A 16,522-nucleotide genomic window follows, 5' to 3' on the forward strand; every position below is an offset into this window, starting at 1 on the left:
ACCGATCAGAGGGTCCTGACTGAACCTGACCGATCAGAGGAGGGTCCTGTCTGAACCCGACCGATCAGTGGAGGGTCCTGTCTGAACCCGACCGATCAGAGGGTCCTGACTGAACCTGACCGATCAGAGGGTCCTGACTGAACCCGACCAATCAGAGGAGGGTCCTGTCTGAACTCGACCAATCAGAGGAGGGTCCTGTCTGAACCCGACCGATCAGAGTACTACACAGTACTAACTGAATATCATTTTAACCACTAACTTTGGCTCCGTCTTTACCAGATTCGGCAAAAGCGTAACAGGCGCCACAACGGTGACCAAGGGAGGCGGGACTTAGCGAGGGGTCACCAGACTCCTGTTTGGGGCCAGTGGAGTCGCCCCCTGCTGGACATCAGCTTTACTTTTCAGACCCGGAAGCTACGCCCACTTCTTATTCAGATTACTTCCTGGTTTTGTGGCTGTACCAGTTTGTGTAACTCGGCTTCAGCTTCCAAAACTGTCATCAGTGGAATTTGTTCCTGAATGAGACCGTGTAGAAAACCCTTAAAACACTCCTGGAATTAGTCTGATCCCACAGCTCAGGAGAGTAGAGAATGAAATAAACGTCTGAATGAAGCTTTAACTCTACAGAGAAACCATGAAAACATTTGTTCTTGAACCAACTTGTTAAGTTTTCGTTGTTTGTTGTTTTCCTGATCCTGATCCTGGTCCTGGTCCTGGTCCTGGTCCTGGTCCTGATCCCGGTCCTGGTCCCGATCCTGGTCCTGGTTTACTTTTCTGCTTTTTATATGGCGTTCTGATACAGTGACGTGAGCTGTTTGGCTCTGCAGGTCGGGAATGATGTGGGAATATTTTATTCCCAAAGTGTCAGGATACATTTAGCGTCACAGTTTCTGTTTAAGTTTATAACTTTGTTATTAGACATTAATTCAGTGGTGGCTATTTCTCTAATACAATCAATACATCTTCCTGCAATACGATTGATTGGTTATTTTTCATTTTCTAACAAAACTAATCAATTACAGATCAATATTAGGTTTCCAACATTTTTAGATTCATGATGAAAATCATCGGCGTCTCATGACGTCCATTAAAAGGCCGTGGCTCAGGGGCGGGTCTCCTGCACGACTCTCTCCTCCAATCGGGCGTAGCGCTTCAGCATGTGGTCGTACACCTGGACGACACACACACACACACACACACACACACACACACACACACACACACACACACACACACACACACACACACACACACCTGGTTTCTGTATTTGTTCCATGTTTGAACGTGGACACAGCGTTCAGATCACAGACTTAATTAGTTATCAGTCAGTTATCAGTAAATTCAGGCTTTTCTGCTCTTTGACAGGTGAAACAGACGAGTGTGACACCTGAGAGGAAAATCATTTGTGTCTGAGCGCCGGCTGTCAGGTGATGTCAGGTGATGTCAGGTGATGTCAGGTGATGTCACTGCTTCATATTTAATATCCTGTTGTTCAGAACAGTGAGTATAGAGAGAATATTCATTCACCGACATCTAATCAGTGCTGCACCTTCAGTGTGTGTGTGTGTGAGTGTGTGTGTGTGAGTGTAGGTGTGTGTGTGTGTGTGTGTGTGTGTGTGTGTGTGTGTGTGTGTGTGTGTGTGTGTGTGTGTGTAGGTGTGTGTGTGTAGGTGTGTAGGTGTGTGTGTGTGTGTGAGAGTGTGTGTGTGTGTGTGTGTAGGTGTGTGTGTGTGTGTGAGAGTGTGTGTGTGTGAGTGTGTGTGAGAGTGTGTGTGTGAGAGTGTGTGTGTGTGTGTGTGTGTGAGTGTGAGTGTGTGTGTGTGAGAGTGTGTGCGTGTGAGTGTGAGTGTGTGTGTGTGTGTGAGTGTGTGAGAGTGTGTGCGTGTGAGTGTGTGTGGTGTGTAGGTGTGTGTGTGTGTGTGTGAGTGTGAGTGTGAGTGTGTGTGTGAGAGTGTGTGAGAGTGTGTGCGTGTGAGTGTGTGTGGTGTGTAGGTGTGTGTGTGTGTAGGTGTGTGTAGGTGTGTAGGTGTGTGTGTGTAGGTGTGTGTGTAGGTGTGTGTGTAGGTGTGTAGGTGTGTGTGTGTAGGTGTGTGTGTAGGTGTGTGTGTAGGTGTGTGTGTAGGTGTGTAGGTGTGTGTGTAGGTGTGTGTAGGTGTGTGTGTAGGTGTGTGTAGGTGTGTGTGTAGGTGTGTAGGTGTGTGTAGGTGTGTGTGTAGGTGTGTGTAGGTGTGTGTAGGTGTGTAGGTGTGTGTGTGTAGGTGTGTGTGTAGGTGTGTAGGTGTGTGTGTAGGTGTGTGTAGGTGTGTGTGTAGGTGTGTGTAGGTGTGTGTGTAGGTGTGTGTAGGTGTGTGTAGGTGTGTGTGTAGGTGTGTAGGTGTGTGTAGGTGTGTGTGTAGGTGTGTGTAGGTGTGTGTGTAGGTGTGTGTGTAGGTGTGTGTAGGTGTGTGTCGGTCTGTTATGAAGAATGTAAACCACGTCTTCACAGCGCCCCCTGTGTCAGTCTGCAGATGCTTTAGTCGAACTTGTCATCGTTGCTTCGTCCTCCTGAGCTGTCGACCGGAGAGCAAACTGTCTGGGAGCGAGTCACTGGAAAGACTCCAGGAGGCGCTATAGTGTGAAAAACGCATCAAAGCAGGCAGAGGGAAGCTGTTTCCACCCAATAAAGATTCTCCTCACGTTACTCAAGTTCAGCACCAGATCATGGTTGTTTATTCACGTTACAGGAGAGCTGGGGCTAATGTTTGTGCTAACTGGGGCTAATGTTTGAGCTGACTGGGGCTAATGTTTGTGCTGACTGGGGCTAATGTTTGTGCTGACTGGGGCTAATGTTTGTGCTGACTGGGGCTAATGTTTGTGCTAACCGGGGCTAGTGCTTGCGCTAACCGGGGCTAATGCTTGCGCTAACTGAGACTAATGTTTGTGCTAACTGGGGCTAATGTTTGTGCTAACGGTGGCTAATGCTTGTGCTAACTGGGGCTAATGTTTGTGCTAACGGTGGCTAATGCTTGTGCTAACTGGGGCTCTCTGTAACGTGTCCAGTGGGATCAATGAGCTCCATGTTTGATTCACTGTCAGGACGTCAGGACAGACAATCAGAGGTCAGATTCCCCTGCAGGACACGTTCACTGACTCTGTCTCTGTGGGAAACTGGAGCTCTCTGCCAGGCAAACTTTTCACTCAGGCTGAATACTTTCAACTTGCACAAAACAAATTCACCTAAATGATTCACGTTGCCGCCGTGATTTCACGTCTTTGCAGTGACTTTGTTTGTAATTTACTTGTGGGGAAAATTTGCTCTGCAGAAACACACCTCTAAGCTTCAAAATCCTTCAAAATAAAAGTCCACATTAAAGATTTTAGGGGGCTCTGTAATAACATGCTCACACTGCTGCTGTCTCTGTGGGAGTTGATATTTGATTAATGCCATTTGCATATTTTTTCCTTTGCAGTCTTTCCTGCGTTTCATCGTGATGACACGTGCAGAGGAATCAGCCGAACGCTGCAGACGGCGGCGTTCAGAGGGCGAAGAGGAGCAGACGGGTTGAGCTGTCAAACTTTTTGAAGTAATTAAACCGAACACAGTGAAATCGAACGCCCCGTCTCATACCTGCCGTGACCCCCCTCCTGCCCCAACGTCTCCCCCGGGAGGCTGGGATGTGATTGACAGAACAAAACCAAAAAGAGGGTAAAACCCCGTCGCTGCTCGCCCTGTGACCCTCGCCTCCTTCATCATCCCGTTCCTTCTCCTTCCCTTCATCGTCTCTCTCCGTCCCCTCGCTGCTCTCTCAGTCGTTTCAGCTCTTGTGTTTTATTTTCTCTCTCTTTCTCATCTTCAAAGCGAGGGGCTGCTTTTTATTCCTCGTGTTTCTGCCTGGCGACAGACGGAGAGAGAGACACGCTGGCGCGAAAATGTAAAAATATGACGAAGAAGAACTCCAAATGAGAAGCAGGAGACCAAAATTAGACTTTTTGTTTGATGTACAAGGAAACAAACATGACCTGAATTTGAAAAGCACGTGAGCTGTGGCTGGAGGAGGAGCAGGGAAGGTCTTCACCTGTTACTGTTACGCTGTTGTCTGTTGTCCATTTGTTGCTTTCAATAAAGATTATTTCAAACTAAAACTAAACTAGTTTGGATCCAAAGCAGAGCAGCAGCTCCTGTGTCCTGTTCTCTAAAATCCCTGTTTTAGTGAATGTAGTCTGGTGTGTGTGCTGTTTGTGGTTAAACCAAAAGGATCTTCCAGGTCTCTCTCTGTAGGGATCCTTTCCATGATGCTGTCACACACTTAGAATAACACTCTGAGCCTGTCAGTGGATCAAACAAGCTCTTTTAGTGGACCTACTGTGATCAGGTGCAGTTGTCCCAAAGGATCACGTTGCAGCCATTGCAGCCCGTTTGGTGGCTGCTGGCTGAGGTGATCTACTGGACCAGTTCCAACACTTTTACTACCTACAAACTATTTGTGACTAAGTGTGTGATCCAGCCGATACATCGCTCTCTTCAAACACACCAGACTCCATTCACTAAAACACTGATTTTAGCTGACAGGACACAGGAGCTGCTGGTCCGCTGCTGCCTCCACCAGTTACTCTGTTTGTTTAATTGCGTGACTTTGGGGTTTTAAACGGTTTGTTCAGATCCAACACATTTTCTGGTTAACACACAATAACCCAAATGCACTCGCTGGCTGAGGCAGCAGCAGACCACTGACTCCTGTTTTCTGCCTCCGAGGTGACAGCTAAGTGGAGACGACATGTAAAGGTCTCTCTCTCCCACTCAATCATCTCCCATTTACTTCCTGCAGCAGTGCTGTCCCCATGTGACCTGTAAGAGTGTGTGTGTGTGTGTGTGTGTGTGTGTGTGTGTGTGTGTGTGTGTGTGAGAAGCCTGTCATGTAATTTTCCTCACTGCTGTTCCATGAGGGAACAAGTCGTTTAATGAAGAGGCAGTGAGTCATGAAAGTAGGACAGTGTGTGTGTGTGTGTGTGTGTGTGTGTGTGTGTGTGTGTGTGTGTGTGTGTGTGTGAGTGTGTGTGAGTGTGTGTGAGTGTGAGTGTGTGTGAGTGTGTGTGAGTGTGTGTGAGTGTGTGTGAGTGTGTGTGAGTGTGTGTGAGTGTGAGTGTGTGTGTGTGTGAGTGTGTGTGTGTGTGTGAGTGTGTGTGTGTGTGAGTGTGTGTGAGTGTGTGTGAGTGTGTGTGAGTGTGTGTGAGTGTGAGTGTGATGTCTCATACACTCTCCTCTCTGTCTCAGCTCAGCAGCAGCTCTGCTTCAGCCTGACCTGTTTTCTTCTCACACTGCGTCAGCGTTCATGGTTTTACTGCACGTTTCACACCAGTGTAAGTCCTGTGGTGCCTCCGGGGGGCGCTGTGTGTGTGACGTCTGATAAATGTCCTCAGGTGATTCAGCGTCAGATGGGGTTGAAGACCGACATGGAGTTGGAAAGAGATGATGTGAGCAGACTGCTGCAGGATACATTAGCCACTATCTACTATTAACACACCGCTGTCTACCACACAACTGTCAGCAGGTCGAGTTGCATTGTGGGTAATGTAGGCGCCATGTTTTGACAAAGAAGACGACGACGGTGAGGGACCACACAGCATGGTAGAACAATTAGCAAACAGGGTCAGCCATCACATCACCTTTAACTGGTGGTAATGCTTTAACTAACCAATCAAGGCAGCAGCAGAGCAGCAGCTCTAAAATCCCTGTTTTAGTGAATGTAGTCTGGTGTGTGTGCTGTTTGTTAAACCAAAAGGATCTTCCAGGTCTCTCTCTGTAGGGATCCTTTCCATGATGCTGTCACACACTTAGAATAACACTCTGAGCCTGTCAGTGGATCAAACAAGCTCTTTTAGTGGACCTACTGTGATCAGGTGCAGTTGTCCCAAAGGATCACGTTGCAGCCATTGCAGCCCATTTGGTGTCTGCTGGCTGAGGTGATCTACTGGTGATCTACTGGACCAGTTCCAACACTTTTACTACCTACCAGTCACTCACACACCAGGATGTGTGAAAACAGTCACATGATCGTCATGTGACCTCTGCGGTCACCATTCTTCCCGTCAACGCCTAAATGTTTTAACCCTTTCATGTCTGTCTGTCTTTAACGGTGAAAACACTCCAGGAGTTAAAGGTTTAAACTGATACCCACAAGTCATTAACACGGCCGACAGATCATCTCCGCCTCCACACAGCAGCCATGACAGTGTGTGTGTGTGTGTGTGTGCGTGTCTGTGTGTGTGTGTGTGTGTGTGTAGGAGGACATGCCGTGGGGAAATATGATGCTCCATAAACACACACACACACAGTGACTAATTTAATAAATGCTAATTACACTGCTGAGGAACAGTAGCTGTGTGTGTGTGTGTGTGTGTGTGTGTGTGTGTGTGTGTGTGTGTGTGTGTCTGTGTGTGTGTGTCTGTGTGTGTCTGTGTGCGTGTGTGTGTGTGTCTGTGTGCGTGTGTGTGTGTGTGTGTGTGTACCTCCTGAGCTGCAGGATGTGGGGTGGCGACTAGTTGTGGTTCCGGTGCTTTCTTCACCACGTCAAAGAAGGAAACTCCAGATTCTGCAACCAGACCTGAAAACAAATCAACCAATCAGAGAATTCTGCCTGTGCGGCACTAACCAATCAGACGGCTGCTCGGGTTGTCATTAGCCAATCAGAGGTCATTAACCAGTCAAGTCCTTCCTTCACCTTTAACCAACTAGTGCGTCTGTACTGCTACCAATTAGGGGAGGGTGTCATTAGCCAATCAGAGGTCTAGGTTTGGTTATGGCATCGTTAACCAATCAATCAGTGGGTTAGTTACTTCATTTACCAATCAGAAACCTTGTGTCTTTTCTCGTTAGCCAACTAAACCAATCCGTTACGGCACTGTTAACCAATCACAGGTTAGTTAGAGAGCCATTAACTAGTCACATTAACTAAGTCTTTGAATTCTAAACCACTCAGAGGGTTAATCTTAATATGGCTGAGTTCCATTTAGCTGCTTCAGTACAGGACACCTGAACACACCAGAGCCTTCGTTAATGTGATTAGTAACACCTGAGCTTTAACGACTATGACGAGTCACAGTGCATGCTGGGAAAAAGGCTCATTAACCAATCAGAGGGACTGTACTGTGCAGAACAGGAAGAAAACCACGAATTATAAATCGATAATTATAATAAACCAGCGACACACACTAACTAACTCTTCAGACTGTTTGAACTGGATCTGTTTGGAGATCCTCCTAAAGATGGATCTCCTCTCAGCGGGGGGGGGGGGGGGGGGGGGGGTTCAGCAGACCCAGCAGACTCCCTCAGTCTCCTCGTGTGCCCCCCCCTCCCTCTGGTATGTCGCTGCGGCTCCGTCAGATGGTTCAGTATCAAAGGACACTTTCAGCCCTGATCCATCGAGTGTTTGGCAAAGTGGAAAATCAATGGACGAGCAGGGACAAGTATCCAGACCAGGGGGCTGAGGAACAGGCTCACCTCTCTAGTCCATCCCTCTTTAAAGGGCAGCGCCACTGTTTTAGCACTGTGGTTTTACACTTCAGCTGAGCATTTTTTAAAGGGTCACTCCCCTGTTTCTCCCCCTGGGTCCTCTCTGTCCTCATCCTGGTGTGTGGGTGACTGGTAGGTAGTAAAAGTGTTGGAACTGGTCCAGTAGATCACCTCAGCCAGCAGACACCAAACGGGCTGCAATGGCTGCAACGTGATCCTTTGGGACAACTGCACCTGATCACAGTAGGTCCACTAAAAGAGCTTGTTTGATCCACTGACAGGCTCAGAGTGTTATTCTAAGTGTGTGACAGCATCATGGAAAGGATCCCTACAGAGAGAGACCTGGAAGATCCTTTTGGTTTAACCACAAACAGCACACACACCAGACTACATTCACTAAAACAGGGATTTTAGAGAACAGGACACAGGAGCTGCTGCTCTGCTGCTGCCTCCATCAGTCAGTGTGTCTGTGTTATTGTGTCACTTTGGTGTTTTAAAGGATTAACTCAGACCAAACACAATATTTGTGTAACACACAATAACACAACCAAACAAGCCCAATGAGGCAGCAGCAGACCAGCAGCTCCTGTGTTCTGTGAGCTAAAATGACTGTTTTTGTGAATGTAGTCTGGTGAGTGCTTCATTTGAAACAGACTGTGACCTTTGTATATGTCAGGATAACATGATCCTGGCTGTGGCCCTTTGAGCAGGTATCAAGGTTTAAACATGTGTGTGAGTGTGTGTGGGGGGGTGGGGGTGGGGGTGGGGGTTTGGGGACCCCCGCTGGGACTCTCTGGCTGCTGACTTCCACACTCTGAACGTGGTCTCTGTAACACCGAGCAAAGGATTGCAGCACTAATGCAAGATGAATGTATGAGGAGGATTTCTGTGCATCCAGCTCTGTTGCAGAGTAATTACATGAAGGGCCGCTTACCCCCCCCCCATCTCAAACCCCCCCTCCACCCCGCTGAGGCCGCTGAATGAATCAGCATTGGTTATTTCCATCAGGAGGATTGCATTATGTCTTTTCAAGCCCACGCAACTGAGTTTAGATGGTGAAATGTGGCTCTGGGGGGGTTAAAGCAAACAGAGACTCTCCTCCGTCTCCACCACCGCCTACATATTTGATGACTGTCGCACGTGAACTCTTCGGCGGTGGAGGATCTCGCCGCTCGGCCGGTCTCTTTCATGTGGAGCTGGTGGGGGGGGGGGATCCTTTTCATCTGGTTTAATGAAGACATGTTACGCGCTCCCCTCGCCGACATTAAAGCGCCTCAGCCCGGAGACGAAGAGGAGGAATTAATTCCCTCGGAGAGGAGAGGAGCGATGGGGGCGTCCACGTGCCGCTCGGCCACTTCCTGTCGGCGTTAAACACGCCGAGACCCGATTAAGGAAGTAACTGTGACGGGTCACGTGACAAACAGGTAGATTAGACCTGATGGTTAGTTGGTTAGATTAGCGGATAGTTAATGGAGGCAGACTGTCAGAGCAAAAAGGAGGAAAGACATTTCAAAATAAAAGCTCACAGCATAGTATCACATCATAAATAGAGAAGATCACGTTTCCCTCCTTCTTTTCTTCTTAACCTCTAAACCTTTGCCTTTACTTCTTCCCCCTTTCCTTCCATCGTCCAGTCCACTTCACACTTCCTCTTCAGTGTTTCTGCTTCTTGCTGTCTTTCTGTCCACCTTCCTGTTTTTCTCTGCCGTCTACATTTCAAAATAAAACCTCACAGTGCAATATGGCACAATTCTATCACTTCTTTGCTTCCTTAATTCATTCTTTCTTTCTTTCCCTTCCTTTTATTTCCTTCTCCTTTCTTCCTTTAACTGATTTGTAAGTGCAAAAAAGAGGAACAGGACTTTTCAAAATAAAAGCTCACAGCATGATATCACATAATAATTGAAAAAGACCCAGTGTGAGTGGTGTCAGCAGCGTCGGTAGTATCATCAGTGTGTTACCGTGCAGAGCCCTGTAGGCTGATCCCAGACAGGCTGAGTTGGACAGATCGATGGTGAAAACCGGAGCGTTGAACACATCACACAAAACCTGAGAGACAGAAATGAGACAGATTTTCTCCAGATTACAGATTTACAGCCGCAATTAATTAAACAAACAAAACCCAGCGACGGGGGAGCGTCCAAAAATAAAGATGTGAATCACTGGTGGCTGCTCGTTTGTATCTAAAATGAATGAATGAATTAGATGAAGAGCCCACAGATGATTGTGAGTGTTTCCCCTGAGCAGCCTGATGAATTCTCTTTGTTTGATGTTGCAGCACTCGACTGCTGCAGCGCTGATTCAACCATTTGTTGCTTTAGGAGCCCTTTTTCATTCCCTTTCTGCAGGAGCAGACTTTACACAACTCTACTGCTAATACTACTAATAATACTACTAATACTGCTAATACTACTACTGCTGCTACTAATGCTAATACTGCTACTAATACTAATACTGCTAATACTACTAATAATACTACTAATACTACTGCTACTATTGCTAATACTACTAATAATACTACTAATACTACTGCTACTACTGCTAATACTACTAATAATACTACTAATACTACTGCTACTACTGCTAATACTACTAATAATACTACTAATACTGCTAATACTAATACTGCTAATACTACTACTACTGCTACTAATACTAATACTGCTAATACTAATACTGCTAATACTACTAATACTGCTAATACTACTGCTAATACTACTTAGGTAAGTAACACCTGACGAGGTGTCCATTATCAGGAATGAATGGATGAAGAGGATGGAGAGGAAACTGATCATCTCCTTTAAACCACTGCCAAAGAAAAGAAACGACTAATACCTGGATCGACCATCGCCATCCCAGTCGGATGGAAACGTTGTTCACTTATATACACTAATAACATCAAGGGATGAGCAGCGATGAGGCCGACAGGTGAGGAGGATGCCTTACCTGCAGAATCTCTTTGTTGGATGAAGCTCCTCCTGTGGCCAACACTCTGGTTCCTGGAACTGAAACACAAACAGGAGGATGTTTCTACTCAGTGTTTCACGTTTCACCGACCGAGCACAGAACCGCGGGACAGGGTGACTGACTACATTACAAAATGATCGACTGTGGCTTCAAACGCAGCAGACAGAGATAGGTAGACGTAGTGACGTCCCGCTCAGGGTCAGGGACGATGACCCAAAGGTCGGAGGTGATCTGACAGAGGTGGGAAGTTTAGTCTTTACTGTGGGTGGAGGAGAAGGTCTCATCACAGAGGAGCAGAGGAATGAAGCATTCACTGAGCTCCTCTGGACGTGAACTCCTTTCACCCTCTATAAGACTAACTTTGTACAAACAGATGGAGGAATGAGAAAAGGAGGCGGCCTTACGGATGGAGTATCCCAGCCGCTCAGCGTGGAGTCTCCTGGACAGAAACTGACCCTCCACCAGCGCACGAACCTCCACCTGAGGACTCAGCGAGGACAGCTGCAGGGCCGGGACAGGTGGTGCAGGTGGTCCAGGTGGTCCAGGTTGTGGAGGTGGTCCAGGTTGTGGAGGTGGTGGTCCAGGTGGTGGAGGTGGTGCATGAACATTACAAACACAGAGTCAGAGGAGCCATTCAGATGGAAACAGAGAAGAAATCAAATGTCCCAATTTAATTTAATTTCAGTGTAATGAACCTTTATTGGCTGACTGATGATCAATAAATATAATTAATATACAATAATATGTAAATATCAACCCATCAGATCACACAACAGAATCAAAAGGACGGAGTCACTTCATCTTTCTCTCTCCACCAACCTCGCCGTCGTCGGGGTCAAAGCGACGGACTCCTACTGCCGGAGGGGTGATCTCCATGGTGTCAAAATAAAAGCCTGGAAACACACCCAGCAACCAATCAGAGGCCGGAGGAGGGCGAGGAAAGGAGGAAAGGAATGAAGGGTCAAGAAAGGAAGGGAAGAAGGAAACCAAAGAAGGAAGGAAGGAAGCTTCACCCATGTATCCGTTGTTTCCGAGCGGTGTGTCTCTCAAGGCGGCAGAAAAATTTTCCCATGATCCTCCAGCACACTCGTTCCTGATTCGTTCCCTCGTCAGAGATCCATTCTTAAAGCTGGGGATCACACACACACACACAGACAGACAGACAGACAGACAGACACACACATGCAGACTGAACAGACTATTTGAGGAATCTCTTCTATGGAGCCTGATCCTTTAACCCTCTAGGCTTTAGGCTAGACTTTTATTGTGGAAGACTTGCCTGTGCTGTGAGGACGCTGTAACATCTGGGAAGATAAGATGCTAAACAGTCTGTGGGTGTTCATGCTGCTGACTGTTAAGTGTGTGTGTGTGTGTGTGTGTGTTCGTACCACAGCAGAGCCATGTACACCTGCCAGTCAACGGGGTTACAGAAGATGTGACCCTCCAGCGCTGGACGAGGCTGCTGGATCCACAGAAACACTGTGTCACTGGTGCCCAGACTCACCTGGACACACACACACACACACACACACACAGTTGAACACACACTGATAATGGTGCTGGGACATGAATGATGGGAGCTGAGCTCCTGGTTTCAGGTGAACTTACAGCGATGTCTCCCTGCTGCAGCCTCATTCCTGCCAGGGACGCTGAGGAGGACACAAGACACATTTTATCAGTAATATTAAAGAGCTTGTTTGATCCACTGACAGGCTCAGAGTGTTATTCTAAGTGTGTGACAGCATCATGGAAAGGATCCCTACAGAGAGAGACCTGGAAGATCCTTTTGGTTTAACCACAAACAGCACACACACCAGACTACATTCACTAAAACAGGGATTTTAGAGCTGCTGCTCCATCAGTCGGTGTGTTACTGAGAGACTTTGGGGTTTTAAAGGTTTAGTGCATGAACATTAAACGCATTAATGAAGCAGCTCCTCCAGCAACAGTCAGTCTGTGTCTCCACAGTGTTAGTTTCTATCTTTTATCTTTCTTCTTCTATTGTTTCTGTTATTGCTCTTGTTCCTTTATTTGGACACATTTGCATTTTGTAATGTTTTAATGTCTTTTATCTCTCGTCCTTCCCTCTCTAACATCGTCCTGAGGATCACACACACACACACACACACACACAGAGCAGTGTGCAGTAACATTCATGTGTAACACAACATCTCCATCTTGTGTTCAGACAGCAGAACATGAACCATCATCAGACACTCGTGAACTGAATCCCAGTGTCATGCTGGGACCTTCACACCTTTTTCCCTCTCACATCCCAAGACGACGACTGTCAGCAGGAACGAAGTCCCTGAAGCTCCACTGGTTCACGTTTTTATCTGAGCAATGACAGAAGTGTGAGCGAGGAATGTGAAGCTGCTCTGCAGAGATTCGGCCTCGCAGAGCTAAAGCACCGAGGAATACCAAAGTGTCTGTCTGATGTGGAAACAGGAGACAGTCTTGTAGCAGCAGGTTCTCTGTGTGTTCAGTGTAAATGAAACAGCAGCACCTTTTTTTCTGCGTCTCTAATTTGACTGGAAGTTTTCTGGGAGAACTGACGGTTTAAACTGGTTTAATCTGCTGCTGATTCCAGACCCGTCTGGTTTGTGTTGAGTGCTGAGAGCTTTAGTTAACCCGCCCGTTAGCCACGTTAGCTGCATTAGCTGTGGAGTCGGACTCACAATGAGGGGCGCTGCTCGCCGCACACGCTCAGGGATCCTTGGTTAGTCCCACTGGGAGCAGAGCTGCTGCTGCTTAGCCTGAGTTTGGCTTTTGGGTGAGTTGGTTTTCTTCAGATCAGGTGAGCGAAGCTAGTGAAGTGTTTTGGTTGGATGTGAAGGTGGAGCTTCAGAGACGACACTGACACAGTGTGGTGGGTCAGACCTACAGGACGCCTTCACAGGAAACAGGTATAGATCCTCACAGGAACCGCACTCGGGATCTTTGACGTCTCACCTGGGTTGTCTCCGGTGAAAGCCACCACCCTGCAGCCGTCAGAGAAACCGTACCGCTGCACAAAGTAGGAGGAGACGGGACCCTGCGGGGACAGGAAGGAGGCGCACGGACATCAGCTGCTCGTCAAGTGTGACCAGTCGGACCAGACCGGCACAGACCAGACTTACCAGAACCGACGTGGAGGGCAGCGGCGCCCCCAGCAGGCGGTCCAGATGAGGGGCGGTGGCCTCCAGGCAGATCTCAGACCAGCTCCTGGTCCTGATGTCCAACAGGTTCATCCCTGAACCTGAGGGCAGTGAACCAATCACTGATCACCGTCTACATTAATATGGATTTGATTTCCTGAGTTGATCTCGATCTGAGGAGCACGGTGGCGCCTACATGTGGACGTAAGCAGCACAACGAGGAGCCATTTCTTTCATTTTCACTCTTATTTCAATGAGCAAGTGTTGAAAGTATCCAGTATTTTACAAGGAAGCTAAGGAGCCCCTTTAATGGTCCTGACAAATCCACCAGACTCCACTGACAAAGAGTCATTTTATCTTGCAGATCTCAGGAGTTGCTGATCTGCTGCTGCCTCCACCAGTGAACTAACATGTTGGTTTGGATGTGAACTCTTTAAAACACCAACATCACTCATTAACAGAAGCAGACGGACTGATGGAGGCGGCAGTAGCTCACAGGAGTGCCGTCTCCTCTGAGGTAAAATTACTGTTTTTGTCAATGGAGTCTGGCAGCTTTACTTTGAAGTTCCCGGTTGTAAAGCAGCGAAAATATTTTAAATGTACTATTTTTTTTTTTGTTGAGCCTCTAAATGATCCGAACTGTCCCTTTAAATGCTGAGCCGCCCGAACCTTCATTCCTGACCTTTGAAGCAGCATCACATGACATGAATCAAAGCTCCAGGACTGTTAAAGTGACGCCGGACCCCCTCCACCCCTTAGAGGGGGTCCCAGCCCGCGGGTTGTGAAGGTCCGCTCTCATTGGTCCAGCCTTCTGACATCAGTAACATTTGACCTTAATTCCGTAGATTTATCTTCCTCCTTTCATCATCAACGGGACGAACAAAGCGTTTCCGTACCGTCACTGTAGTCGATGGCGGCGTAATCACCGAGGAACAGAGAGGCCGCGAAGCTGCTGACCAATGAGATCCTCTGAAAACACACACACACACACACACACAGGTGAGGGCGCACACTAACACACCTGTCTCTTCAGTGTGTGTTCAGGTAATGTGGCGGTGAGGCTGCTCTGACCTCGGCGTCCTGGTACTCGTCCGGTCGAGTCTGTCTCACTTTGGCGATCTGGTTTCCTGTGAAGCGCTGCAGACGGACACGGCCACCGTTTAAAGACGTGGAAATCAGTCAGTAAAACAGATAAAATACATGAATGAAACCATTCAGCAACAACTGACCAATAAAATACTAATACAAAATATAGTAATAATAGTAAATAAGACAGGTGAGTTAAAACCAGACAGACAGACAGACAGACAGACAGACAGACAGGTGGTGTGTGACCTCGTAGGCTCTGGATCCGGTGATCTCTGCCAGTCTCAGAGCTCCTCCTGCTGCCGCCTGCAGGTCGTGACACTGCCGACCGCTGCTGGAGTCCATCCACACGGGACAGTCCGACACCGAGAAGCTGCCCTGTTCACACACCAGTGAGAGCACACAGTAAACACACTCCACAGACAAGCTCACACACACACACACACACACAGCGTTTCACTGCGCACACGCTGACCTGCAGCAGCTGGTGCAGGCTCTGGTCCGGGTCGAGCTGCCTCAGAGTGTCAGACGCCCCTCTTCTCCAGTACACACTGCCATGTTGCTGTAAGAGAAAGGCTGGTTCAGGTGAGGGCATCTTTCCACCAAACTCCATTCACTTTTCTTTAAATTTGAGCAACATCTGTCTATATGTTTTCTACACTATCTTGCTTTAAATACAAACAGGATTCAGTTGTTAGGAACAGATGAAGGTGTGTTATCCAGTGTGCAATATGGCCAAACGTATGTGGACACGCTGGAGTACTTTTGATCTGGGTTTGTTTTTTCTCTTTCTTCTAATGAAGGGACATCTTTATGCTGCTGCTTAAAATGATATTTTTTCCAATGGAGTCTGGAGCTGAACCCCATCCAGCACAACCTCACTTGTCCCCTCTCACCTGGCCACTGCCTGACAGCGCTCTGACCCGGGAGAAGTCAAGTCCCGCCCCCTTCATCTTGTCCAATAGGAGGTCCAGAGCCTGATGACACACGCAAAGACACAACAGCCAGTCACACTGCAGGAAATGTGATTTGTCAGAGGTCAAAGGTCAGCCGGTGAACCTCCACAGTCAGTTAAAACTTTAACTGACGAGCATGACTGTGTGTGTGTGTGTGTGTGTGTGTGTGTGTGTGTGTGTGTGTGTGTGTGTGTGTGTGTGTCTCCCACCTTCACCCACATAAGGACAGGTGAGGTGACAGTCAGCCGGTCGGTGTGAAGGTGAACGCCTCCCTGAGTCCTGGACACACAGCAAACAAACTAAACAAACTTTCACAATACAAGATCTGAATCTTTTCAAAGTAAAATCAACATTGTCACCTGCAACAAAGTTCCCTACCAAAATAAAATGACCTGACAGATATTCAGTTCAATATAGAACATGTATAACCTGTGTTGGCAATAATGTACTTGTTACTACTACTAGTACTACTAGTACTACTACTAGTACACAGTGTGTACTTAGTGTTACCTGAACTCAGGCAACTCGGAGTCAAACTGGACATTATTCTGGTGAATGACGTTCAGGTTTCCATCGATCGCCACCACCTTCAGCTACAGACAGAGAGTACACAGGTATTAGTACACGAGTATTAGTACACAGGTATTAGTATTACAAGTATTAGCAGTAAGAGTACACAAGTATTAGTATTAGCAGTAAAAGTACTCGGGTATTTGCAGTATTGTTTGATAAATTGATTGTTAGTATTGCTGATGCGTTCGTGTTCAGTAGGATTTTACTACTTTAATCTGTATTAATAGCAGAATATGTAAACACGTTCAAGTACCACCTCAGCCTTAACACGAGGAACTTTATTTAACCTGTAAACGTGAACAGATCAATAAAGT

At 47.4% G+C, this 16,522-nt stretch overlaps 1 protein-coding gene across 2 annotated transcripts in view; it reads right to left on the reverse strand.

Moving 5' to 3' along the window:
• Nucleotides 1–835: 835 nt before the first annotated feature.
• Nucleotides 836–16,522, reverse strand: part of xylb (xylulokinase homolog (H. influenzae)) — a 15,962-nt gene continuing 275 nt past the window's right edge. The window contains exons 2-19 of one of the 2 annotated variants that reach the window (XM_070852826.1): nucleotides 16,146–16,228; nucleotides 15,845–15,914; nucleotides 15,576–15,656; nucleotides 15,155–15,241; nucleotides 14,929–15,057; nucleotides 14,665–14,730; nucleotides 14,490–14,562; nucleotides 13,576–13,694; nucleotides 13,409–13,490; nucleotides 12,065–12,105; nucleotides 11,845–11,960; nucleotides 11,470–11,585; nucleotides 11,276–11,349; nucleotides 10,861–10,957; nucleotides 10,436–10,494; nucleotides 9,451–9,538; nucleotides 6,487–6,581; nucleotides 836–1,171 (exon numbers count right to left, since the gene is read on the reverse strand). In XM_070852826.1, coding sequence (XP_070708927.1) covers nucleotides 1,103–1,171; nucleotides 6,487–6,581; nucleotides 9,451–9,538; nucleotides 10,436–10,494; nucleotides 10,861–10,957; nucleotides 11,276–11,349; nucleotides 11,470–11,585; nucleotides 11,845–11,960; nucleotides 12,065–12,105; nucleotides 13,409–13,490; nucleotides 13,576–13,694; nucleotides 14,490–14,562; nucleotides 14,665–14,730; nucleotides 14,929–15,057; nucleotides 15,155–15,241; nucleotides 15,576–15,656; nucleotides 15,845–15,914; nucleotides 16,146–16,228 — 1,545 coding nt within the window. In that variant the 3' untranslated portion in view covers nucleotides 836–1,102. Of the gene's footprint in view, nucleotides 1,172–6,486; nucleotides 6,582–9,450; nucleotides 9,539–10,435; nucleotides 10,495–10,860; nucleotides 10,958–11,275; nucleotides 11,350–11,469; nucleotides 11,586–11,844; nucleotides 11,961–12,064; nucleotides 12,106–13,408; nucleotides 13,491–13,575; nucleotides 13,695–14,489; nucleotides 14,563–14,664; nucleotides 14,731–14,928; nucleotides 15,058–15,154; nucleotides 15,242–15,575; nucleotides 15,657–15,844; nucleotides 15,915–16,145; nucleotides 16,229–16,522 lie in introns of those variants that run through there. The other variant, XM_070852827.1, reaches the window with a different exon arrangement.

The sequence above is a fragment of the Pempheris klunzingeri genome, chromosome 21 (genome assembly GCF_042242105.1).
Source record: "Pempheris klunzingeri isolate RE-2024b chromosome 21, fPemKlu1.hap1, whole genome shotgun sequence".
Classification (NCBI taxonomy): Eukaryota; Metazoa; Chordata; class Actinopteri; order Acropomatiformes; family Pempheridae; genus Pempheris; species Pempheris klunzingeri.